Below are 24,679 nucleotides of genomic sequence, written 5' to 3'. Positions count from 1 at the left end.
TGTCAAGGGTTACGAAATGAAAGGAAGTGGTTGGCACTGTGTGAATACAGAATCGTAGCTGCTCGCAGTGACTTCACAGGGGTTAGATGCCACATATCACTTACTTACACATGTACTTAGTGAGCTTTGTATCCCTCCAAAAAGACGACGCTTTTGGACCTGAACATATGAATGTGTTCATCTGCCTTTCAGAGATAAATGATCACAGTCATGTTGAGACATGTTATCATATAAACTGAAATTTGCCAGCTTCACAATGGTGGTGTTGTTAGCCTGTAGTTGCAGTCACGATATGGTGTCCTTTAGCAGTTCATACGAATCAATTACGCAGGAAATAAATGCTGTGGAATTTAGGAGCAGACCCCATCTGGTGGTCAGAAGTGAAACACGGCAAAATGGTTCACATAACATGTATGTTCACAGAATTGAAATAGGCGATGCATCACAGTTCACCGTCGACATTTTAAGTAAACAGTCAACACTGATAGAAACTGTGATTGTGGAGCAAACCGTAAACTCGGTAGCTACCGTAACCCCGCTGGACAGTTGCTCCGCCAGCGTTACGGAAGCCGAACATGACCAAACCGATCACCCGGCTTGATTGCAAGGCATGCAATCTCTGTCACCTACCAGCTAGCATAGAAACCACACAGATAGAGATCAGACGTTTGAATTCAGCTACGCGTACTGCCGGCAAATTGTATTTAATGTTAATCGTTACAGCATAACTGCACTATTATCTATAGAAACATAGATCTACCACACCGGAGTGACCAGGTAAATTCTTTCGCGGTACTTTCAAGATGATGCTAGGTAGCCATGCTACTGGTAGCTGCCTGGGGGTGGGCTCTGTTATGACTATTAATACGATCTATTTTGGGACACCTTTGTTGCTTGTACAAACATATCTTTCATAGCGCAGCACGGCGGCGTTTAATGCGTTTCAGCTGCCTTATGTGTGAACCTGGCGCGTGAGAACTACCCTAGCGACGCTAAGCTAGCTCGCTAGCTAAAAGAGCCAGACGTTCGCGTCTGGGCCTCGTCTGGAATACCGCTATTTCTATCGCGATCGATAGTTTGTGTGGATACTTATTAATGCAACGGTTACTTAGTAACTTACTTGGTGAATTGTTGCGTAGTCGTACTTTTGAGGTTACGGGATGTCGCTAGAATCGGGAAAATGCCAATCTAATTACACAAACGCTGTAACGGCATTGCAACATTGTAGACAATAGCTTACATTACGTAAAATGTAACGTTGGTTTACAGGAGTTAACCGTAATATCTGTTGCCATTAGCAACGACGTCCGGCCAAACGCTGATAGTTGTGCGACGGCACTGCGTATTTAACGTTACTTCGGCGTTACCTCAGTAGTAACGTGCTGAGGTTACAGGTGGGGCCGGCTGGTGGTTAGGACCACTATGTGTAACGTTAGTTAGTACATGCACCCTTAACCGGCAATGCGTTCTGCAGGATGGAGTGGCAGCCGGATGAACAAGGTCTTCAGCAAGTGCTCCAGCTACTCAAGGACTCTCAGTCCCCAGACACGGCAACACAGAGGGCTGTGCAAGAAGTATCCTTAAATCTGTGCGTGTGTTGCATGGACTGCGTGTACCGGTGTCATATGATTCGCGTTGTATATGTGTGTGGATGGTTGAACTCCTTAACATGGCCTGCAGAAACTGGAGCAGCTTAATCAGTTTCCAGATTTCAACAATTATCTCATCTTTGTCCTCACAAGCCTAAAATCTGAGGGTATGTATCTGCATGTCAAATGTGAACATTCGGACAGGGGAACAGCATTGCCATTTACTAATTCATCTGGCTTGTCCCCTGCTAATATTTCTGTGTTGTCGGCTGCGCTTTCCCATTTTAAACATTCCTTTGTCCTCATCCTCTCAAGATGAGCCCACTCGCTCTCTCAGTGGTCTGATACTGAAGAACAATGTTAAGGCCCACTACCAGAACTTCCCGCCCAACGTGGCTGACTTCATCAAACGAGAATGCCTCAACAACATCGGAGACCCGTCACCACTTATCAGGGCTACGATTGGTGGGTGTTTTTACCAAAAAGAGAAATATAGTGTATGTTGCGTTGTTTTCTAGCCAGTGTGAGTCAGGTGGTTATGTAGGTGGTTTAATTTTTCTAGGTAATGTTGATGTGTGGGAGGCAGCGCTGCATTTCCAATCTGTATTTAATGATTGCATGCTATGATGCTGGGTTGAGTTATTGTTTAGCTATTTTTAAACTCTTACTGGTAACCCCCTCATCATACATATATTCTTTTTAGAAGGGTTTGTTGGGGGAGCAAAGGATATTCAGGGATGAATAGGGTCAACGGGGTCAAGGTCAACCGTCTATGCCTACATAGAATTGCCATACATCCTCTGTAAGCTGGCAACCTGAAGATTTATTTACAATGCAACAAGGCATTGTGTGTCAAGTTATTCCAGTCATAGTTCAGAAAAAAGTATTTCTGTATGTATGGAATTATTTGGCAACTGGATAGCAGGTGCTTATGCTCACCAAAATTGAGCCTGGAGCTGTGTCTTCCTGACAAGTGGCCATGACATGGTTGGCAGGGTTTCGCTGCCTTTTTTAAAGACGGAATGTCGGTCGATTGCGAACCGTTTACAGCCTGATTTGTCCTTGTATAACCTTTCTGTTATCTATCATAAAGGCATCCTGATCACGACCATAGCCTCTAAAGGAGAGCTGCAGACCTGGCCAGAATTGTTGCCTCAGCTCTGCAATCTGCTCAACTCCGACGACTATAACACCTGCGAGGTGACGCTCTCCTGCCCGCACACTCCAGTACCTCTGCATTGTTAATGTGATAATCATCCGGTACTTGTTACCTTGTTACTTAATGGATTTCCTTCACCTTTCAGGGTTCTTTTGGAGCGTTGCAGAAGATCTGCGAGGATTCATCAGAGTTGTTGGATAGCGATGCTCTGAACAGACCCCTCAACATCATGATTCCCAAATTCCTACAGTTTTTCAAGCACTGCAGCCCCAAGATCAGGTCAGTAAAACATTAGTCTTTAGACTTCCCGCAGTCACTGTCCCTGTTACAATCATCATTTTAGATCCTCCTGCTTTGTCTCTCTTTCTCAGGTCCCACGCCATAGCATGTGTGAATCAGTTCATCATTGGTCGAGCTCAGGCTCTGATGGACAACATCGACACCTTCATTGAGGTGAGCGTGATAGGATTATTTGGCGGTTGTTTGAACTTTCTTCTCTACTTCTCGATCCTTTCAGAGAATGTGTAACAATGCATTTATCTATTAAAAGGAAAAAGTGTTTTACTTTGAATACAGGTTTTTGCTCTGCATAAGTTCTGTTGTCCCATTTAAATGTATGTGGCTTTTGCTGTGACTTTTATGGATGCAGATGCATGTATGAGATATTTGACATCTGCTACTTGTCCTTTTACAAACACCATCAAGATGTAAATGCTGCAAAGTGTAACAAATGTAAGTGCACGTTTAAAAGTCGCCTCCATTTTTCTCCTTGTCTCTTTTCGTATCCAGAGTCTGTTTGCATTGGCCGGTGATGAGGACAGCGAAGTGCGGAAGAACGTTTGCAGGGCTCTGGTCATGCTGCTGGAAGTTCGCATTGATCGCCTCATCCCACACATGCACAGCATCATCCAGGTGAGGGTGGGACTTGATCTCGCATGCAAACCTCTAACGGAGAATCTGTGGCTTTCCCTTCCTCGTCATCACCTCTTGTTGTCTGTCCCCAGTACATGCTGCAGCGGACCCAGGACCCAGATGAGAACGTGGCTCTGGAGGCCTGTGAGTTCTGGCTGACGCTCGCTGAACAGCCCATCTGCAAAGAGGCCCTGTCCGGCCACTTGGTTCAGTGAGTACATGCCGACCGGTCGTTGGACAGGGTAGACGGCCCTGTGTCATATGAATGGCATCTGATAAGTAATGTGGTCTCTTTCTACAGACTGATCCCCATCCTAGTGAATGGGATGAAATACTCTGAGATTGATATTATTCTTCTAAAGGTGAGCCACCATTGGATACATCAGCTGTTGCCAGCTCCTCATACTATCTTTTTATTTCTCCCTTCGTGCCCATTCTGTATTCACCTTTCTCGCTGCCGTCCTCCAGGGCGACGTCGAAGAGGACGAGGCGGTTCCCGACAGCGAGCAAGACATCAAGCCTCGCTTCCACAAGTCCCGCACCGTCACTCTGCAGCACGAAGGAGGGGAGGACGAGGAGGGAGAGGACATTGATGAAGACGAGGACGATGACGACGACACGCTGTCCGACTGGAACTTGCGTAAGATACGGACCACATGGCAAACTTTTAAATCCAAACCGTTTTTATTGAGTTTTTTCTTTACTTAACGAAAGTCCAGCTAGTTAAACTGTATAGAGAAAATATTCTATAATTAGTGGCTATTATATAATATTATCAGTGTTTCTCTCACAGTCAACCACTTACCAGATGACGTCGGTTAAGTCCTTGAGGGTTTAGGGGGGAGATCGGGAGGCCGTCCTCGGCTTGTTGGAAAAATGATGCCAGGAGTCAAATCAAGAAGTAGTTTGGCTACTTTACAAAGCCGTGTATAATCAATGCTATTATGGCATGTACTTTTTGTTTATATATTCCTGTAGGCTATACTAATATCAATGCCCTTCGTTTAGTGTTCAAAAGCTGAGCAGGAACAAGCTGGTAAAAAAGGGAACCATACAGATCTTCTATTTATTACTATTATAGATAAATATACCAGTATCATCTCCTATTTGTAGTATTGAATTCTGGTATTGTATCGTGAGTATCTGTTTTCATGATATTTATGGCAGGTATCGTATCAAAGTCATCCTTTTGGTATCGTGGCAACCCTACCTATGGGTCTATGTATTATCTTCGAAGGGACATCCCCCTTATTTTCTTGTGCTGGGTTTTGTCACTGATTCCAAACAGCGTTGTTTTTAGTTTCAAAGTTACCAAAATGCTGTCGGTGGTTTACCGCTTCCAGGGAAGTGTTCGGCTGCGGCTCTGGACGTCCTCGCCAACGTGTTTCGTGAGGAGTTGCTCCCCCATCTGCTGCCCCTGCTCAAAGGTCTGCTCTTCCACCCTGACTGGGTCATCAAGGAGTCCGGCATCCTTGTGCTGGGAGCCATCGCTGAGGGTGAGACGCGACGTAGACTCGCCGTTGAAAGGGACTTAAGCATATTTGCAAAAAACTTTGGTCTTTTCCTTTTTAGATGTATGAGACTGTTTGTCCTTGCAGGCTGCATGCAGGGCATGGTGCCTTACCTGCCAGAGCTCATCCCCCACCTCATCCAGTGTTTGTGCGACAAGAAGGCCCTGGTCCGCTCCATCGCCTGCTGGACCCTCAGCCGCTACGCCCACTGGGTGGTCAGCCAGCCCCCCGACGCTCACCTCAAACCCCTCATGACCGAGCTGCTCAAACGCATCCTGGATGGCAATAAAAGGGTACAAGAAGCAGCGTGCAGGTACAGATCTTAGTTTTTCCGTGTGTTCGACCCTACTCTTTTTGTTCATGCACCTTTCTAACCCCCCCCCGTCCTCTTTTCCCGCAGCGCGTTTGCCACTTTGGAGGAGGAGGCGTGCACAGAGCTGGTGCCTTACCTGAGCTTCATCTTAGACACGCTGGTTTTTGCTTTTGGCAAATACCAGCACAAGAACCTGCTCATCCTGTATGACGCCATAGGAACACTGGCGGACTCAGTGGGACATCATCTCAACCAGCCGGTGAGTACAAAATGCGCACATTTACACAAACGTGTAACGTATTGCAATAAGCATCATCACATGGAAAAATGACACACTTGTCTTCAGGAGTACATAGAGAAGCTGATGCCTCCGCTCATAGCCAAGTGGAACGAGCTGAAGGACGAAGACAAAGATCTCTTCCCTCTGCTCGAGTGTCTGTCGTCTGTTGCCACGGCGCTGCAGAGTGGCTTCCTCCCCTACTGCGAGCCCGTCTATCAGCGCTGTGTCACCCTGGTCCAGAAGACACTGGCTCAGGCCATGGTGAGCCACACTGACATGGACTCAACAGAGGCAATTTATGTTTTTCATGCATTACATAAACAATACTTTATGCCCCCTCTTCGAGTTCTGACAGTTTCTCTCCACCGCCTCTCCTTTGTGTGCGTTGATGTGTTACAGATGTACAGTCAGCAGCCAGACCAGTACGAAGCACCCGACAAGGACTTCATGATTGTGGCTCTGGATCTTTTAAGCGGCTTAGCTGAGGGACTGGGGGGCCACGTGGACACGCTGGTGGCCCGCAGTAACATCATGACGCTGCTTTTCCAGTGCATGCAGGTGAGGGGAGCCCACGCGTTTCACTTAGTTTGACCTTTAACAGGGTTTTCTTTTTCCAATTTGTTTAGTCGAGTTACATAAAATTCCTTTGGCAGACAGATATTTCTTCATTAGTCTAATAAGCCTGTTTGTCAGCAGCCACCTTTTATAGAACAGTTAATTTGGGACAAATCCCATTTTATTTTTTGAGTCAGTATTGCTGACCTCAAAACACAGCTGCTGTCTTAAAACTGTATTTCGGTCTATTACATCTGGCACGGTCGATGGTAAAATAATGCTGATGCTTGCAGTTTGGGAATGACTGTTACCACAGTATTTGGGAGCTGGGATTCAATTTCATACTGATAATAGGAAAATAAGTAATGTGAGCTCTCCCTCACCTTTCTCCTCCCTTCTCATAAACTACAATCACGGAAAACTGGTTTTGCTGTGTGAAGACAGTCAGAAATCACACTACTGACAATAACTAAAGGCAAATATAGATCTTTACAGCTTGAAGATTAGTTCAGAAATCCAACCTTTGACACTATATGCGGTTGGTCGTCAGTGTCATTATTTGACTCTGTTAACAATGTGTGTTCACAGTGTTTGTCTCTCTCTCCTTTGTCCTAGGATACGATGCCTGAAGTAAGGCAGAGTTCATTTGCCCTCCTTGGTGACTTGACCAAGGCTTGCTTCCCTCATGTCAAGCCGTGTATTGGTAATTATCTACTAAACTGGATTACAGGGATACTAGATGGAACATCGGGTTCCATCATCCTCTTTTTCTCCGTGTGTCTAATGTGATATTTTGTTTCCCTCCGCGTGTCCTGCAGCTGAATTTATGCCGATTCTCGGGACAAATCTGAACCCTGAGTTTATCTCTGTCTGCAACAATGCTACCTGGGCCATAGGAGAGATCTGTATGCAGATGGGTGAGTTGGAGCAGATTCATTATCACGTGATTCAGTTAAGTACTTATGCGGTTGAATATGACATGCAGTGAATGTATGTGCCTCTTTCAGGAGTGGAAATGCAGCCATACATCGCTATGGTTCTGAACCAGTTGGTTGAGATTATCAATCGACCCAACACGCCCAAGACCCTGCTGGAGAACACCGGTACGTGCAGATATTTCCCTAGTATTTTATACTTTGAGTTCTTAAAGGGAGGTGGACAGATGTTTTTGATATGAAATGATAGGGATTTTAGTGTCATTATAATGCGCACACACACCACACGGTAGCTGCCCTAAAACCAGTTGTTTCTCCTCTTCCAGCAATCAGCATCGGGCGACTGGGCTACGTGTGTCCTCAAGAGGTCGCACCCTTACTGCCGCAGTTTATCCGACCCTGGTGAGGGAATATTCATCCTCTTTTTCCTCGTCTTAAATATGAAACATCTTTGTTTGTGTATGTAATATATATATATATATATTATATATATATATATAGCTGGCATATATATATATCACAACACATGTCTGTCATCCTCTGGTCGCACCACATTCTCTCTTTCCTCTTTGAGCATTACTCCTCTCTGTACTTGGGAGACACATTAGTGGCAGTTCTTTTGGCACTATCAAGCAATATGCTTTGAGTTCTGTTCTTCTTCTTCTTCTCCTTCCTCTTGTTTTGTGCAATAGTGCTGCAAACAGCATTACAAGGGCTACAGTATTAAAATTCTTATATGATATATTCTTGAAATGATTGGAATCGGCAATGAAACACTAAAGTCTGAGTTATATCAAGCGTAGAAAAAAGACAAATGACCTCCCACGCAGAAAGACGGCAACAGGCTGTTCCCAACTTAACTTGTTTGAGCTCACTTGTTCCCACTTTATAAATGTTCTCTCAAAACCAAATAAGAGAGACACATTGTAATTAGTGACAGGATAGAGAAATCAAACCGCTGCTGATTGGTTAACATTGCATGTGGCAGGTGTACGTCTCTGCGGAACATCAGAGACAACGAGGAGAAAGACTCCGCTTTCCGCGGGATTTGCATGATGATCGGCGTGAACCCAGGAGGCGTGGTGCAGGTGAGACATTGGCGCTATGGTTATTAAGTTACGGCCACCCTGGAAGTTGTAGGCTTTTCTGATGAAACCTTCTCCGCTCTTCCTGTGTGTTCAGGACTTCATCTTCTTCTGTGATGCTGTAGCCTCCTGGGTGAATCCTAAGGACGACCTGAGAGACATGTTCTGCAAGGTGAGCCGCTCGATCTCTGGTAGAGTCCACAGCATACTGAGGAGCACTGTATGCCTCCGCTTTAAGGAGTTTAATATTCCTTAAGACAAGAAATGTAAACAAGGACATAACTTAATTTATCTTGAAGGAAATTGCTGTGGCACAGTTTGATAAAATATTGCATAAGAATGGCAAAGAACAGTTGAATACATTTATGAACAAAACGATAATTGTGTAAAAGAAAAAAAGTTTTAAAAAATCATAGAAGAGCAGAAAGATGAAAAACAGAAGTGAAAACAGGAAAAAAGAACAACAAAGTTAACTACTTTAAAGTGTATAAAAACACTTGTCCCAAAAGAAACAAAAATAGAGATGTAATATTAAGCACGATATTGAGCAATATTGTCAATGAAAGTAAAAAAATACAACATTGTATTAAATGTACAAATACTATTGCACAGGAAAATGTATGTGTGACTTGCCTGAAATAAAACCCTGAAGGAACGAAATAAAATAAGACCTCCATCATTTCAGATCCTGCATGGTTTTAAGGAGCAGGTTGGGGAGGAGAACTGGCAGCAGTTCTCAGAGCAGTTTCCGCCACTGCTGAAGGAGAGACTGGCAGCCTGCTACGGCGTTTAGATTCTCTACAGCCACCCAAGAGGTAACCAAGATGTAATCTTCATACTTCATTATCTATACAATCACCACCCTTAATGTATACAAATGTTCATACTGAAGTAAACTCCTTGTGTCCGTCCTCCTAGGTGAGCCAGCAGGAGGAGGGTGAATGGGAAACTCATCCATCTGTGTATTGCACTGCCCTGATCTGGGGGGGGGGGAGAGGGACGCTTTTTGCCGCTCCCCTGACGGACGGCCCCCACGCCCTATGTGTTTGTCCATAGAGGGAGGGTGGGATAAGAGGGACTCCTCTAGATTAACTAGGCAGGGACCCAACACAGAAAAACTAACTGGTAGGGACAGATAGCGAGGGACACAAAGTAGGACATGGAGGAGACAGACAAGTTGGGAAAGAGGGAGGCGGGGGGGGGGGGGGGGGGGGGGGGGAGGGAGGCGGGGGGGAGGGAGAGGGAGAGATATCTGTTACAGTGCAGGGAAAGAGAGCCACAAAAAGGTCTGCTTCTGGGAGAACAGGGACAGTTAAGATTTTGATGGGATTGCTAAACATGGGAGTAACCAATAGCTAGACCGACAAAGACAGACCAAAACACACGCGCACGCACACACACACACATACACACACACACACACAAACACACGCAGTACGTGGAACTGACTGTGAGGGGCACTATTGTTTAGACATTTCGAGACCTACTATGTGTAGTTAGGGACAGACTGACACCGACAGGCTGGGGTCTCCACTTGTTTTCTGGGTGATATTTTTCTTTTCTGGGGAATAGGATTCAATATGAATGACTTCATCTGTAGCCACTAAATTCTACTTACTAGCTGTAAGAAAAATCTTGCTTTCCGTTTCTGTATCCTACCTTTCGTTTTCAGTGCTGCTTCACAGAGCTATCCATCTATCAGACATACTCCTGTCCCATTTTCTACCTGAGCGAGAGAAAAAGAATAGTGTCTCTCCTCGCGGCTTCACAGAAACCATTCCTCTAGTGAGGGAGGATTAGGGCTAAAACATTTCTGACCACAGGGGGGGAAACCGTACAAGACAAATCACATCCTTAGTTGTCCTCTTTGAGGTTTTGTGTGTGTGTGTGTGTGCGTGTGCGCAGTTTGTAAATCCTCACTTTGGCATTTTGTGTTAACTGTGTCTGAAATATGTATTGTTTTGATATGGTACCGAGCTAAAACTTGACTCCCACCGCGATGTCCTTGGCACCTGTTAACTGTGGCCAAGTGTTAGTGTGCGTGTGCAAGAATGAGTAAGTGTGTATGTCTACATTCGTACTGATATCCATTTGATGCTATATAGATATCTTAAGTAAAACAGTAATTGGCAATGTCATTGTGATCTTTAAAATGTTTTAAAAATGGTCCATATTCTTTTTCTTTTTTTGTTTTTGCTGCTACTGATAATTTTTGTTTCTATAGTGGACTTAAATTTGCACAATTAACGCAAAAAAAGATAATGGAATTAATGCTTTTTTCAGTGACTTAAGTTGTTTTTGCACTTTTTATTTTAACTTTTTGTTTTGTATGGACTTTTTTTTAACCTCATCCATATGATATGTCTTGACCCTAATGTCAGCGTTTGTCATACTGTGTTGCACTGTGAAGTTAAGTGTCTTTGACTGGCAAAAATATTCCAATACTAAATGGCAAATAAAAACAACTCTGTGAAACTGGGACTAATCAGAACTTTTGCAATGACTAACTTTGCCATATTGCTGAGGAGTTTGGTGTACGTGTATGAGATCATGCATGTGTTTGACATCCAGCATGAGAAAGTGCGCATGAGTTCAGTTTTTGGACAATGAGCATGTTTTGGATAGTTGGTGGTAGTTGTGTGATTTGTGCCCATTAGGGGTGCGATAAAGTTTAGTTTGAAGGGGTGCACATGCCTGCTTTGTGTGCATATTCTATGTAAATGTTTTCACTGTGTGTGTCTGTGTGTCTGTGTGTGAGTGAGACATCTTGCAGAGTAGTCGGATGCCCTTTACACACCAACATACCACCTCAATTCCCTAGAGGAGAGCACAATATACCTAAAGAGAAACTAGCGCTAGCACACTGCCAAAGAGCACCGGACAATAAGGTAGAGACGATGCTGATTCAATAATCAATACCTGCATCATTATGATTAAAAAGTTCAGGCAAATAAGAATTTTTCCAGACTAAACTGGATTACAGGGATATATTTCTTTTTTCTTTGATATTCTGGAGTTTCCAGCGTGCAGACATTTGGAAACAATCACTTGTTGGCCCTTCATTGATCTAGACTGACTGAGATAATCAACTCCATCATGAATCACTACTAAGTCTCCTTATTCAAAGCTGGTAACATAATGTTTTGGTTGCTTTTTAAAACTTAGCTGTTTTTTGGTTGTGATTTTGTATCTGATGGGTCAGTGTACGTTTTCTTTGGCTGGTGCTACAGTCACGTCACATAGTCTGCTTCAGTAACAGATTCATTATTGCAATAAGTTAAGAGGAAAGGAGGTGTGTGACCGATTTCTAAATTTGACAATGGGAACAAAGGAGGGATGACGGGAGATGAGGAAATATATTTTCTAAATTCTCTTTATATTCTAAGGAGCATGATACTGTTGCAATTTGCCAGGCAGACTTTGGTACCGTTTCGTTTTTCTGTGGGTTTCAGTTTGCCAGTCAATGGAAATAAAATACGTTGAGCCTTTTATATGATTTATAGTTTCTGTATGTAAAATCTCTGGGGTTTTTAAATAAATCATGTCGTGCATGCTGGAGGCCGGATGTTAGAGTTGCCAGTCTGGTGTCTTTTTTTTGAGAGAAATAAGTGTTTGGGTCTAATGCGCCTTTTAATATAGACAGCCCTCACACTTCAAGCTACAGTTCAGTATTTCCACATGTAACACCCCACACAAACTTTATTCCACCGATGCAAATTATGCGTTTTTGATATTTTAGTGATTTTTGGTGAGTTTTGTGTGTTTGTGAGCATAGACATGAAATGTTTACACGCTCGCGTGACAGAATTATCACTGCACTATTCCATAAGCTGAGCTTCCGGCTACAGAAAGTAGCTTGTTGTGCGTCAGTGCAGTAAAGAGATCGGTGGTTTGGTTCGCGTAACTCTACGAAACTCTACGAGACTACACCTATTGAGAGGATGCCCAACTGATGACTGTGCCCTCTTACACACACAACACAATATTGAAGCCTCCGCCTTTTGGGCCGAGATGCTTTTGAAGCGCAGGTCCTGTACAATGTAGATAAGAGGCGAGGTTCCGCCTACTGACCTGCCTGCTCTTCACGTGGATGAGAGCGTTAAAAGGTCGGTCGGTTCTGGAATCGTCGTTTATCGTGAATACCGGGTACCAAAGGGTGGCTCATCCAACTTATGGCACATTTCACTAAATATTAAGAACCCAAATTGAACGGTGGCCTTTACAAATATTTTGAAAGTTTATTTTTACATTGTGAGAAGTTTCAATCGTGAACATTTGTGAGAGAAAACACTCAAAAACGTCACTAGATCAGAGTGCTGACGTTTCTCTTCTGTCTTTTAGGTATTTTCCTTTAGAGAGAAGCACTGAGGTGAACATCACATTTCATAACTTTGCCTCCTCCTTGTCCATTTTTGTGATATGCTACATTAAATTGACAAACAAAATGTCAGTATAACTACTTCAGGACTTGGTTGTGATGAGTGTTGTACTTCTAAATTGACATGAAACTGTTACTTTGAAAAACAAAAGAAAAGTGTACATATACACTGCATTAAACAAGATCTGTGACACATCAACAGAATTTGTCCTTATAGATCCTTATAGATGCAGTAAAATTATATCTCAGAACATGATTTAGGAATATCACTATTATTATTCATAATATTAAAACCGGCTTCTTTTTCCTTTTCACATTTCTCTTTCTTGCACCGTGCGTTACAGTATTAAAGATTATAACATGAACAGAGAAGAATTCAAAAGGTATTTCTCGTGCTATGGCATTGTTGCTCGTCTTCTTCATATGTGTTCATTGTGTTCTGGGGTCAGAAGTTGCTGAAGGTCTCATGTTTCTTGTTCCAGTCCATAGCAGGAGCTCTCTTCTTGTTGCGGCCGGCCAGGGCCTTGAGTTTAGCCTCAGCAGCGGTGGGACTGAAACGCAGGCCACTGTCCATGAAGGGGTCCAAAACGCGCCCGTCGTCCTCATCGTGGACCTGCAATATACACAAACGTACATGTTTCACGTACACACACACACACACACACACGCAAAAAACTCACGTTTTCGGCTCCGTTTGTTACATCATTTTAGTCACCTGGAAGCTCATGTCCGAGCTGCTGAGCTCTGATTGCGTGATGGAGCTTCTCGAGGACACAGAAGCCGAGCTCCCATCTGATAAGGATTTTGTGGATGTACTTGTGGTCGGGGAGTTTGTCACTGTGATCTTCATGACTGGTTGATCTGAGGCGGGCAGGTCAGTGGTGGGAGACGGGCTGTTTGGGGCGCTTTCTGTGGCAGATCCTTCCAGATGGACCTCTGAGAGAAGGAGGAAACAGTGCTTTTAAAACATTTTGCTTGGAGAATTAATACAGCATAGATGTGTGTGTGTGTGTGTGTGTGTGTAAAACCTGACCTTTGACCTGGCTGCTGTTTGGTCGCATCCCCAGTCTGTGAAAGAGCTGGTCGGTCTCCTGGTCGACCACTAGGATGCTCACTTTCTCCCCCTCGGCTCTAATGAGCGCCACCACCTCTGAGTGCCTCAGGCCCTCAATGTTCACCCCGTTCACCTGAGACAGAGGAAACGGGGAAGTCAGAAGAAACAGAAACTTTGGAGGAAAGGGAAGAAGGAGAAGGGACAAGGAAACGACAACCTAAGGAGAGAGGTATGAGACGGGGCAGAGGTTAGGAAGCAGGAAGTCTTCTCTTCACAGACCAGAAACAGATCTGTGATTTGAGACGTTTTTTAGGGCTTAGCTCGCTTTCTCTCGCTTTGTGGGGCCTCACTGTTGATCTTTCTGTTGTTTTGTTTTAATTGCTTTGCTTTTTCTGCTTCGATGTCAAATCACGTGTAAGCTATATTTTTAAGGTGCTTGTGGGTCATAATAGCTAGAAAAGCATTCAGAAAAGGCGCCCGGATGCAGTAGGAAATCTTCGTATTTTTGCCACACGGTATTTTATGAGAACACAAGCCCTTCCTCTGCAATTGGATTCATAACTATTGACTTTTCTGTTCCAGTTCGAGAAACACTCCTGTCCCCCCGCTAACCCTACATCCTGTTTATCCGCTCCAATCCAATCAAACCTCAAATCAGTGTGCCGCCCTGATTATTATGGGAAGGCTGGAGTGGTTTTTCCCATGAATTCACTCAAATGTACCATGTGACAAGGTTGATTAATGAAGTCTGCATGAATACTCTGGCCCATTTATTTTCATGTGTGTGTGTGTGTGTGTGTGCTTGGTATTTACCTCCACTAGTTTGTCTCCAGGCCTGATGCCTCCACCCTCAGCAGCGGAGCCGGGGTCCACCGAACGAACAAACTGTCCATCTTTTGTCCTGTTACTGTGAAGGTTGAAGCCGTAGCCGTGGTCTCCCTTCACCAGGTGGCACAAACGGGGAAGGAGGTGGAGCCCAGCCGCTGGCTCTGGTGAGGGATGCACCTGCAGCTGCAATGGGACACAAATGAACACAAATAGAACATTGGAGAAAACCACATTTAAATGTCTTAACTGTGTAAGTTCATTAGGTATACCTGCAGAACCATAGGTTTCCAAGACAGATGTAGATTGTGTAATCAATCACAATTACAATATGCATGCGCTTCAATGCATTTTAAGTGTGGATTAATGTGAATAGTCTGCTCTGTTTTTAACTTGCAGGGTGAATATGAGCTTGACAAAATAAATCAATGTCGATTTGATATTCTTTTTGGTGGATTGAACTCAAACCACTGCCAAGAGCCTGCAGATTTTCCAGATGAATGGCTGCTTTTTATAGAAAAAAATAAGTACCAAAATAAAGTGTTCACATGCATTCAAAAATATTTGTTAAATAGGAAAACAAGTTCAAACTTTCAAAAACTTGCTTAAAATGTTTACTACATTTTGGGTGCATCATTTCCCTGTGAAGTTCTGAGTGACACTCAATGTTTTTTCCTCATGCAATAAAATAATAACACCACCACCAACTATTGCATAAAAAAACGATTAATAAACACCTTTATGCCGAAGAGTCAGAATCTGACAAGCTCCACAAGAGAAGAAGTTACGACTTCTGTGCTGGATTTCACCAGATTGTGATTTAGTTCGGAACACTAATTCAGGTATGAACACAGCCAGAGCTTGTGATATAAGTGCAGAGGGCTAAGTGGAGGACATTAAGGAGTCAACAGTATGGACTATTTCCACCATGGTCACTATTTTTGTCCTGTTGTAAATATGCACTAGTTGCTACAGGTGTTTCCATGTTGCAGTCGGAAAAAGTCGTAAAGTAAAGTAAAAATAAAAAAATATATATATATTATTTTTGGTTTATGATCTTGTATATACTTTTTTTTTTTTTATTGTCATTTCAAGTTGTCTCGTGGGTTCTGGAAAGATGTGGTGGGCATATTTCACTATTTTCTGACATATTATAGATCAAATGATTAAATAGAAATTAATTTGAATATTTATCAAGTTTTAGTGTCAAATCAATACTTTCAATTTAATATCTTATTGTACTAATGGCAGGAATTACTGCAATTGCCTGTAGTATTCTACAGATGTGTCAAATACCACAAATCTAACAGGAAAAATAATAGAAGACTTAATAAGAAGATAAGGTGTTTTATTCCTGTGTGCGTGCGTGTGTGTGTGTGTGTGTGTGTGTGTGTGTGTGTGTGTGTGTGTGTGTGTATGTGTGAGTGAGAGAGAGAGAGTGTGAGGGAAGTGTGTTGGACCTACTGTAGACTGCTGCTTGTCATAGCACCACTGTCGTTACGTAAGACTAGTATATAAGGGCATCTGATGCCACAATAAGAATAAGATTAAACTGCGTCTATCTATTTACATGTACAATGTGAATGTGCTGGGACGGATGTCACAGAAGTGGTGAGAAGAGCCGGAGTGATTACGTACAGTACAAAGCTCGGGCCTTGGATTAACAAGCCACAATAGCCTCTTGGTTGTAGCCGCTAAATTGTGACAAAAATGATGACTGGCATCATCATACCACTCGGCAGAGATGATTTTATTTGTGATCAGTACGTTTGTGATAGGTGACAAAAGTACCAAATGAATATCTAATAAACCCTTTAACAAAGCCGGTCGCTAAAAAGGCATTTTAACAGCCATTTGTCAGCTACATTAATGGTGGAAAAGCACAGACTCAATGGCCCTCGACAGGACTTCAAAACTGAGGGTGCTACTTCAAAGTACCTTTTTGAAGCCTATTGAGGTCTTGGTCAAAGCTTCGTTCAGCTCATATTTGCATCCAGTGTTGGAGGCAGATTCAATGGGTGCTGCTGTTACTGCGTATGGTGTTGATCTGAACCTCTGAACAAAAACTGATTGAGACGGACGCGATGGCCGGCCAAAGGGCAGCCTGTATTTACCCTGCCTTCGGCTAAACAGGTGGCAGACTGACTTGAGGGTCTGTACCACCGGATCCTGGTCCACTTTGTTTTGAGCCCAAACACGGAGCTCCGTCTCTGACAGACAGCTCCTGGTTGTAACAGAGAGACGTTACGCCGATGTCTCGCTTTTGCCAAGTCCCACCGCTGGCACAGAAATGAGGGGATTTGTGTTGGTTTGTGTGTATTTGCTAGCGTTGTAAAGTTCCCATGGGAGATATTGAGCCTCCAGTCCGAAATAAACAACAAAAAACAGATACTTATCTAAGATGTTTGATTGTTTGCTATCTGATCCCTCCGTCCAGCAGACATTCAATCCCATTTTGTCAAAAATGCCTTACACCTCCACCTAACCGCACACTTAATCACACCACTTTGCACTTAATCTCACTGGAAAGTACCCACAGTTCTGTGTGTTTTAGCAGGCATGTCGGGTGAGCCGGGGTTTATCTTGCCAGTCAGGTGGGAAAAATCCCACGTTGGTTTGCCAGGCAGCGATCCGTAAGCACGAAGACACGGCGCTCTTTGAATACAATGTGCATTTAAAATGCTAGAAGGCCTCAGCGACAACAGCGACTTGTAAAGAAGATGTTTGAATGGCGGGAAAAGTTATAAATAGGACTATTAAACGCCATAGAAGGAGAAACCAGTTTAAACCTGCTGTGTCATTCACAGTTAAATTTGTTTCCCCTGCACTCCTTTTCAAACTTTCATGCGCCACAAAGAACGTTGTAGACACATGTTGGCTTTAATAACGGTGCTTGTGCAAGGCATTCAGCTCAATTAAAATCACCATGATTCTTATTTCCATCCAGCCAACCTTAACTTTTGAAAAAGCAGTGACTGGGGATTTTCTCACACCATGGTTTGAATTAATTTCCTTAGCTTATCTCCCCCCCCTCAGTGCACTTGAGCTTAGTGCTGGAATAACAGCAGTGCTCAATTCCAGATTAGTGACAGACAGACATCAGGTCAGAGCACAGGTTCAGTGTCACGCACGCTATTAACACAGCATCTCACTGGCTCTCTGCAGACCTGAGCTGACCCTCAGACCTCAGACATTACATTACAGGTCATTTAGCAGACGCTTTTATCCAAAGCGACTTACATTACACTTTTAAACCCATGGCTTTTCACATTTTTGCCCAGGGAGCAATTAGGGGTTAGGTGTCTTGCTCAGGGACACTTCGACGTGAAACATGGGGCAGCCTGGAATCGAACCAACTCCCTTGTGCTTCCCAGCACACCTTCTCTAACCCCTGCGCCACGACGACCCAGACAGTTGACCCTTCCCTCCTTTTGTCTTCTAATAAAAGCTGTGCAGATAATCTTTAGAAGCACATGTGGATCTTTAGTGAGCAGATTAGATCCCAGAAAAAAGGATCCGATGTGTCGCTGCTTACCTCTGTGTCTGGCCCTGTGCTCGATGTGACAGAGTATCTCTTGATCTCTTGTGAGGTCTTGTGTGCGGGCGAGTTGGCAGTGTGAGGGTAAAGGAAGTGTATCTGGTTGAGTTTGGGTGTGAACGGTGAATTCTCTCTCGGTGAAGCAGAAGGAGTGGGACCGGGCGAAGGCCGCGGGGACAGCGTCCCCATCTCGATCGCCAGGTCCTCGGTGCAGCGCAGGCCGCAGGCGCGGAGGTAGTCGTCCGTGTCGCTGTCCACCACCAGCAGCTTGGTGCGGTGGGGAACTTCACGGAGACGCTCCACCACCTGCAGGGAGGAGAGAGGAGTTACAAGGTTCTTAAGACGAATTTGGTATCGTCCTGTTCACCCTAAAACTGACCTTCTCGCACTGAACAAAGACACCTAGTGATTCCATTACACAATGCTCACATTGACCCATTTAAGCAGCCCCCCCCCCTGCTCCTCCTTCTCAGGACAGGAAAAAAAGCAGGTCTAACAGGTACAGAACTCATTGTTTATCCCTCAGAAAGTCTCTCCTGGCCTATTTGTTTTTTTTACCACGAAAGCACTAATGTTAAAAAAATAAGCATTTATTTAACCATCACTTACTTTATAGTGTTTTTCGTTCTCCACATTCTCACCGTTCACCTCCACCACCCGGTCTCCTGGTCGCAGCCCGCCCAGCTCGGCGCTGGAGCCGGGCTCCACTTTGCGGATGAACTGTCCGCCTCGGTTCCTCTCGCCCTGCAGGTGAAACCCGTATCCGCGCGCCCCTTTCGTCAGGAAACACAGGCGAGGTCTCAACTCACTCTCCATCGCAGAGCATCAAAGGAGGGCAGGGGTCGGATCTCGGGACAGTAGACAGGTGCTTGTCCCGAGGGTGATGGGAAGTCTCCGGTTTTCAATCCAATGTACGACTTTGCGCTCCGCTGACCGAAAGATCCGAAATCATTTAGCAATCATTTAGCATGATCATAATGCACAATTGCTTAAGAGAGTAAAAATAAAAAAAAGTGCTAAAAGTAATGAGCGTCCATTCCATTATGTAACTGCCAGGGGCGCAAATGTGCGTAAAACACCAGACAAAACCCGGTGGCTAAATCCCACCCATTGGAGGAATAATCCAAGAGATCAGAGATTAGAAAGCTTTTCCTCGCACGTAACACTTAATTCTCCTCGTCAGCTGAGCGCGTGTCCTCCTGTCCGAGCCGGCGCGCGAGTGAAGAGGCGTCAACAACAGATGCCTCGTACGTCCCCTGGAGCGCACACCTGTGCGCGCTGCGCAGCCTCCGCGCGCTGCCGTGGATTTACGCGTCTAAAGAAAGCATTTGTCTGTGGATATGAGTCAAGTGTGGACGAGGATATTTGCTCTTGTTAAGAGTCCCTCTACCGGGGGCGAGGCTTGTCCCCGCGGAGACGAACCTGTGACCCGAGAACAGTAATCGGCCCCATTTGCCCTCTTTTGCCGCCTCGAGATCAATACAAGAACGGTTGCGTAATGGAGGATTTCATGGTTCACGAAATATGAGCTCAGGTTTACCTGCCCTTATCCAATTCAAAAAGAATATCTTCTTTTATTCAGGACAGACAGGTGTTTTATTAAAATGCCATAAGCATCATGCAAACTCTCTTGCCATAATAAAGGACCATTTTTTAAACATGACTTCAACATTTATTGTATTATATAGTAAAAAACTAAACAAAGCACCAACAGTAATAAAAATATTTAATCTTATTATATGTGACAGCAGAGGCACAGTGTAAAACGCCTTCAAATTACTAAACAATATGTAAATCTGAACCTTTAATATACCTGAACATATATATATATATATTATATATATATATATATAACAGCCTTATTTTCTTAGCCTCCTCTGGGCTGTGGGGGAAACAGGAGTGGCGAGTGGCTCCTTCTTGGTCCTCTCATGTTTAAGAGCGGGTTGTTCAGTTTTTGTTGTGACGGAGGAGGTTGGATTTGGAGCCAGAGGGGATCCGGTTTTAGGCCTCTTTGTAGGAGAGGTCTTGTGGGCGGATGGACAGCTGTACTGGTTCAGGCACACGGAGCAGAGAGGGTTGACCGGAAGACAAACCTGCTGACCGAAACCCACGAGCAGCCAGTTGATCTCGCTCCACAGCTCCCTATACGGCGGAGCGAAAGAGGAGCATCACCACATGTTAAACCTGCATTCAATGATTTCTGATCCCCGGAGTTGAGGGGAATAAATCATGCCGTTACCTGGGCAACCACTCCTCCAGGGCCTTGCGTGTTCCCTCTGCGTTCTTGGTGGGGTTCTTGAGCCAGCCCAGGCGGTTGGAGATACGGTGCACGTGTGTGTCCACGCCTGAACGCAAAAAATGTTACAATATATTTGAACAGTAAATGATGAGGTTGAATACACCTAGTCCACACATGTCTTCTGTATCAACCTCATGTTTTATACTGAAACAGTTTTCGAACCGGAGCTGCTCCATTGGAACCTATTTTATTACATTCGATTTTGTAAGTGATCGTTTCAGGAGTTTGTTCCCACCGATGCCGGACACCTGGTCCCAGGCGATGTCCATAGCCAAGTGAGCCATCTTGGGTCCAATTCCCGGCAGGCCGATCAGCCCCTGCACGCTGTCCGGGATGTCCCCTGCAAAGTCCTTCTGCAGCACGGCCGACGTCCGCCTCAGATACTTCACCTTAGTCTAGAGAGGAAACGCAGGGAAAATGATTTATTAAGGTCCCCCCCCCCCCCCCCCCCCAAAAAAAAACAAGGAAGGAGGGCGAGAATGTGGAAGCATGTAAACACATAAAGACGTTTTCTGCATTACCCTCCAGAAGCCGACGGGGTAGATGAGTTTTCCCAGGGCTTCATCGTCAGTAGCGAGTATATTTTCTACGGTGCAGCCGTGAGCTCGGAGCTTCTTCATGGCTGCCGCTGTCACCTGGTCCTTAGTCTGACTGGACAGCATGAGGGAAACCAACACCTGGAAACGTCTCACCTGAAGCAACAGCGAAGAAGAGCAGGGGGAGAAAGATGAATGACTTTTAACAGTAACGTAGCCTTTGAAAAACAACTGAACCACACCTACACGTGCAGGAGCCTGTGAGTCGTAGCATTTCTCTGCTCCCATTTGATCTACAGGTGCATCGCGGCCGCTCCTCATCTCGCGAATGTGTCCCCATTGTTTCCTCCAGCCGGGAGGTTCCCAGTGTTCCGCACCTTCATCCGTGTCATATTCCACTTTGAGCTGTGTCCTCCTGCGGGACTGGGAAGACGATGGTGAGGTTTCTCTTTCAGGTTGGCAGCGGCCTGGAGGAGCACAGGGGGAGGGGAAGAGGATGGAGGAGCTGATTCCAAATCTGTTGAGTGTCCATGTTCAGCTGACCTGAGTAGTCTGAAGTAAACATTACCCGTTGGTAAGGGGGCCGAGGAGGGTCTTTGCTCAACGATCTTCGCCTCCTCCTCTTCCTCCACCTTCACAGCCACAGAGGAAACTGGACCCACATTACTGCGCCTGCTGGTAAGTTTGGACCGGAGAGAGCTCGCAGCTGTTCGATCACCCCCGCGCGTAAGGACAGACCCGCTGTGCCTGAAATAAGGAGAGGTCATAGTGACGCACTGGACGGCATGACGGGTCCTCGTGCTGCATTTAGTGCGACCTGAAGCTACTTTCTCATTCGTAGATTCTGGTCACGTGGGGACCAGGGTTTTCTTTCTCTCAAATGAATCCTAAAACAACTTGGTGAAAACCAACACGAAATACTATTTAAAACCAACAAATTACTTTTACATTAGTAGTATACGTTCAATATAATGTAATCTTTAGCTTTTAAAACGCTGTATAGATCATTGGTTTATGTATATGTTAATAACAGTGAATTGACGATTATTTTAAGTTTACCGCAACGGCTACACTAATAAATTGTACAATTGAAATACAAAATGTTCTAATGTATTTAGCTATAGAGGTAGAGCTCATTGTGTTGCTTAGTCTTATGTTTTGCATGTATAGTATCTTTCGAATATAGAGAGGATAACATTACATTGAAGTGCACCAGGCATACAGTGTGGATGTATATTTGATATTCAATTACAAGCTTTTACAAATGTCTTTGTATTATGTACAAATAAATAATATTGATCTTCTAAACTTCTCTGAAAAATACCACAATTTAAATAACTACGGTTCCGAATTAAATAATTTCAATTCAATTCCTATGACAGTCAAACACTAAATATAATGTGCTCTTAATGATTGCAAAATTCACATATATAATATGTTCACAGTATTAAGAATACTTACGTTTACACCAATAAGGGGCTTCAAAGATGCAATCATACTATTTTTCTCTCCATATTTACCCCAGCAACAATTCACTACATCTGGTTTCGCATAATGTATAAGCCTCGAACCCCAGTAACGCCACAAATATGAGTTCTTCAAAGCAACACAACATGTAAGACATTAACTTCCTCAAAGCTCCTCCCGCAGGCAGCCTGGTGACGGAGCGGCTTGTTGCTCCAACGTGGAACCAGCTTCAGCGTCGTTATCCCAGTCAGCTAGCTAGCTGTCAGTCAAGCTAACCGTCGGGTGACGTTGTAGTTTTTAGCGGCATACTACTTATTTTACTTGAAAGCAGTTTTGTAAGTTCGTCTGGAAACAGAGAAGGGGGCTTATTATAGCACAGGTGTTATTTTCCTATTTGGTGTATGCATTTTAACCTAAAATAACAACGGGGCTTTAGCATAGTAGGCGTTTAGCTCGCTTAAAACTACATTTCCCGTCAGTAATAGAACCCGACGTGTTTTTAACGGAAGTGGCTCCCGTCGCATCATTAGTGTGTCATCCGGTTCAGGAGTGAAGATCTGAGCCTGGACAAGAACCAGCTCCCAGCAACAAACAATGAGTTAGCAATGGGCGGCTGTGTCGGCTGAAAGCTGCTCGCTAATGAAACCCGACCCGACTCTGCTCCAACGAGGTGAGAGGAGTTTATTTGATTTATTTCTGTTTTTACAAAGCTACCCGACCACTAAAAAAAAAGCTACAGATGAACGCGAATAGCGCGTGACATGGAATATGAAGGGTAGCTAACGGGCTCAATAGCGCCATCGGACATTTATCCTAATAATTATATGGTGGATTGTTTGTCAATTGTTCACAGATGTGACGTCAGTCCGCTCCGGTCGGAGGCCACCGGGCACCGACGTGTTTGTTGTTGTTGTTGTTGTTGAGCTGAAACAGAACGGGCGTTGTTCGTCATCCCCTCGGTCGCTGTCAAGTCCACATGAGAGCAGATTCTCCCAAACAGCAGCCATGCTTAAAGTTATACAAGTTGTTTGTTGAACTTTTAAAGGCTTTTTTTAAAAACCACACAGACCTGGTATTGTAATCCAATAACATGCAACACTTGTAATGACAATATGCCAAAGCACAGGAGAACACCATCTATAACAAATACATGTTTCTAAACGTCCATTTTTCAGTACAGCACCCGCAAATGAGATTTATCCTGAAATTGGATAATTAAAGAGTTGAACACGGTTTAGACAAATGTTGTGAGCGGCTGTAGCTCAGCAGTGAAGACTTTGCTCGGGAACTGGAGGGTCTGGAGAGTGGACGGGGAATGGCAGTAAACATGCAGTAAACATGCTACTCCTACTTTCCGTTAACTGTCAAACAGTGATGTGCGCTGAAGTGATTCTGCTGCAATAATTCAACGTCTCTGTCTAATACACAGTCACAGTTTTGAGTGGCAATAATTATAATAAAAGCGAGAGCCCCTATGAGAACTGTTAAGAGCATGTTTTTATTTTTATTTGGCTGAATTGACTCTCAGTGCTTTGTCGAACTCTTTTGGGTATTTCTTTTTGCTTTGCAGCAACACGAAATGTCTTAAATGCATGTTGCCTTTTGTTCAAACAGCCGTCAGTCCCAGCCTGCGTAGACCGCCAAGCATCCGTTAAGCCATGAACAAGCAGCAGAGCAAGGAGAGCCTGAGGGACAAGGTGAAGGGGATGCTTGGTCTGGGACCCGCCCGCCCACCGAGCAAGCAGAGTGAAACCAGACCATCGGAGTTCATCATTACGACTGACATCATCAAGGTGTGCGGGAGAGATGAGCATCTGTGCATGTTCGTGCACACTCAAGCTCACCCTGTTTGGGTTCCCCATCATGCCTTGTGTCATGGGCTCTACCTTTCCCATTGATGTTTTTCAGGAGCTCCAACCAGACTGCGCTCTGAGCAACCGCGTCCGCATGATGAACCACGTCTGTGATCTTGCCAAAACAAAAAAATTTGAGGAAGTGAGTCCGCTACAGTTGTGACATATTTACTTTTGACAGCACTATCCATTACCTTCTGTGCGACTCACAATCTGTGTGTGTGTGTGTGTGTGTGTGTGTGTGTGTGTGTGTGTACACCTACGTGTTTCTTTAGAATGCAGTGGAGGCTGTATGGAAAGCTGTGGAAGACATGTTGACTCCAGAGCAGCCCGCGGATGCCAGACAGGCAGTCCTGCAGCTGTTGAGGGCCATTATACACGGACAGGTAC

At 44.5% G+C, this 24,679-nt stretch overlaps 4 protein-coding genes across 12 annotated transcripts in view; 2 read left to right on the top strand and 2 right to left on the bottom strand.

The window, feature by feature from the left end:
• The first annotated feature begins 358 nt into the window (after positions 1–358).
• On the top strand, positions 359–10,814 carry tnpo2b (transportin 2b). Of its 2 annotated transcripts, none has more exons than XM_040185780.2 (24): positions 359–777; positions 1,475–1,574; positions 1,681–1,756; positions 1,905–2,054; positions 2,683–2,789; positions 2,894–3,027; positions 3,120–3,201; positions 3,538–3,660; positions 3,753–3,871; positions 3,962–4,022; positions 4,129–4,300; positions 5,004–5,156; positions 5,259–5,484; positions 5,572–5,743; positions 5,831–6,025; positions 6,164–6,322; positions 6,935–7,022; positions 7,138–7,236; positions 7,327–7,422; positions 7,581–7,656; positions 8,243–8,342; positions 8,437–8,511; positions 9,025–9,154; positions 9,258–10,814. In XM_040185780.2, the coding sequence occupies exons 2-23, from the start codon at positions 1,476–1,478 to the stop codon at positions 9,130–9,132; spliced, it is 2,670 nt and encodes an 889-aa protein (XP_040041714.1). In that variant the 5' UTR covers positions 359–777; position 1,475; the 3' UTR covers positions 9,133–9,154; positions 9,258–10,814. The 2 variants fall into 2 exon arrangements, with proteins under 2 accessions (XP_040041714.1, XP_040041713.1); XM_040185779.2 differs by having other exon boundaries at positions 5,831–6,055.
• Positions 10,815–12,567: 1,753 nt separating this feature from the next.
• On the bottom strand, positions 12,568–19,577 carry nherf2 (NHERF family PDZ scaffold protein 2). The gene is made up of 6 exons (XM_040185871.2): positions 18,744–19,577; positions 18,132–18,440; positions 14,585–14,782; positions 13,751–13,904; positions 13,433–13,653; positions 12,568–13,330 (listed from the first exon to the last, which is right to left on the bottom strand). The coding sequence occupies exons 1-6, from the start codon at positions 18,948–18,950 to the stop codon at positions 13,163–13,165; spliced, it is 1,257 nt and encodes a 418-aa protein (XP_040041805.2). The 5' UTR covers positions 18,951–19,577; the 3' UTR covers positions 12,568–13,162.
• A 206-nt stretch (positions 19,578–19,783) lies between these two features.
• nthl1 (nth-like DNA glycosylase 1) lies at positions 19,784–21,800 on the bottom strand. Its single transcript, XM_040186998.2, has 6 exons — positions 21,538–21,800; positions 21,216–21,436; positions 20,955–21,125; positions 20,669–20,828; positions 20,374–20,479; positions 19,784–20,276 (listed from the first exon to the last, which is right to left on the bottom strand). Exons 1-6 carry the CDS (start codon positions 21,734–21,736, stop codon positions 19,994–19,996), a joined length of 1,140 nt encoding a protein of 379 aa, XP_040042932.2. The 5' UTR covers positions 21,737–21,800; the 3' UTR covers positions 19,784–19,993.
• The window catches only part of tsc2 (TSC complex subunit 2), a 24,661-nt gene continuing 21,491 nt past the window's right edge, over positions 21,510–24,679 (top strand). For 4 of the 8 annotated variants that reach the window (XM_078080297.1, XM_040185760.2, XM_040185759.2 and 1 more), the window contains exons 1-4: positions 22,602–23,106; positions 24,051–24,229; positions 24,345–24,431; positions 24,565–24,675. In XM_078080297.1, coding sequence (XP_077936423.1) covers positions 24,095–24,229; positions 24,345–24,431; positions 24,565–24,675 — 333 coding nt within the window. In that variant the 5' untranslated portion in view covers positions 22,602–23,106; positions 24,051–24,094. Of the gene's footprint in view, positions 21,648–22,601; positions 23,107–24,050; positions 24,230–24,344; positions 24,432–24,564; positions 24,676–24,679 lie in introns of those variants that run through there. The other 4 variants (XM_078080293.1, XM_078080294.1, XM_078080298.1 and 1 more) reach the window with 4 other exon arrangements.

Source organism: Gasterosteus aculeatus, chromosome 9 (assembly GCF_964276395.1).
Source record: "Gasterosteus aculeatus chromosome 9, fGasAcu3.hap1.1, whole genome shotgun sequence".
Lineage (NCBI taxonomy): Eukaryota > Metazoa > Chordata > Actinopteri > Perciformes > Gasterosteidae > Gasterosteus > Gasterosteus aculeatus.
This window is presented reverse-complemented; position numbering and strand designations above follow the sequence as displayed.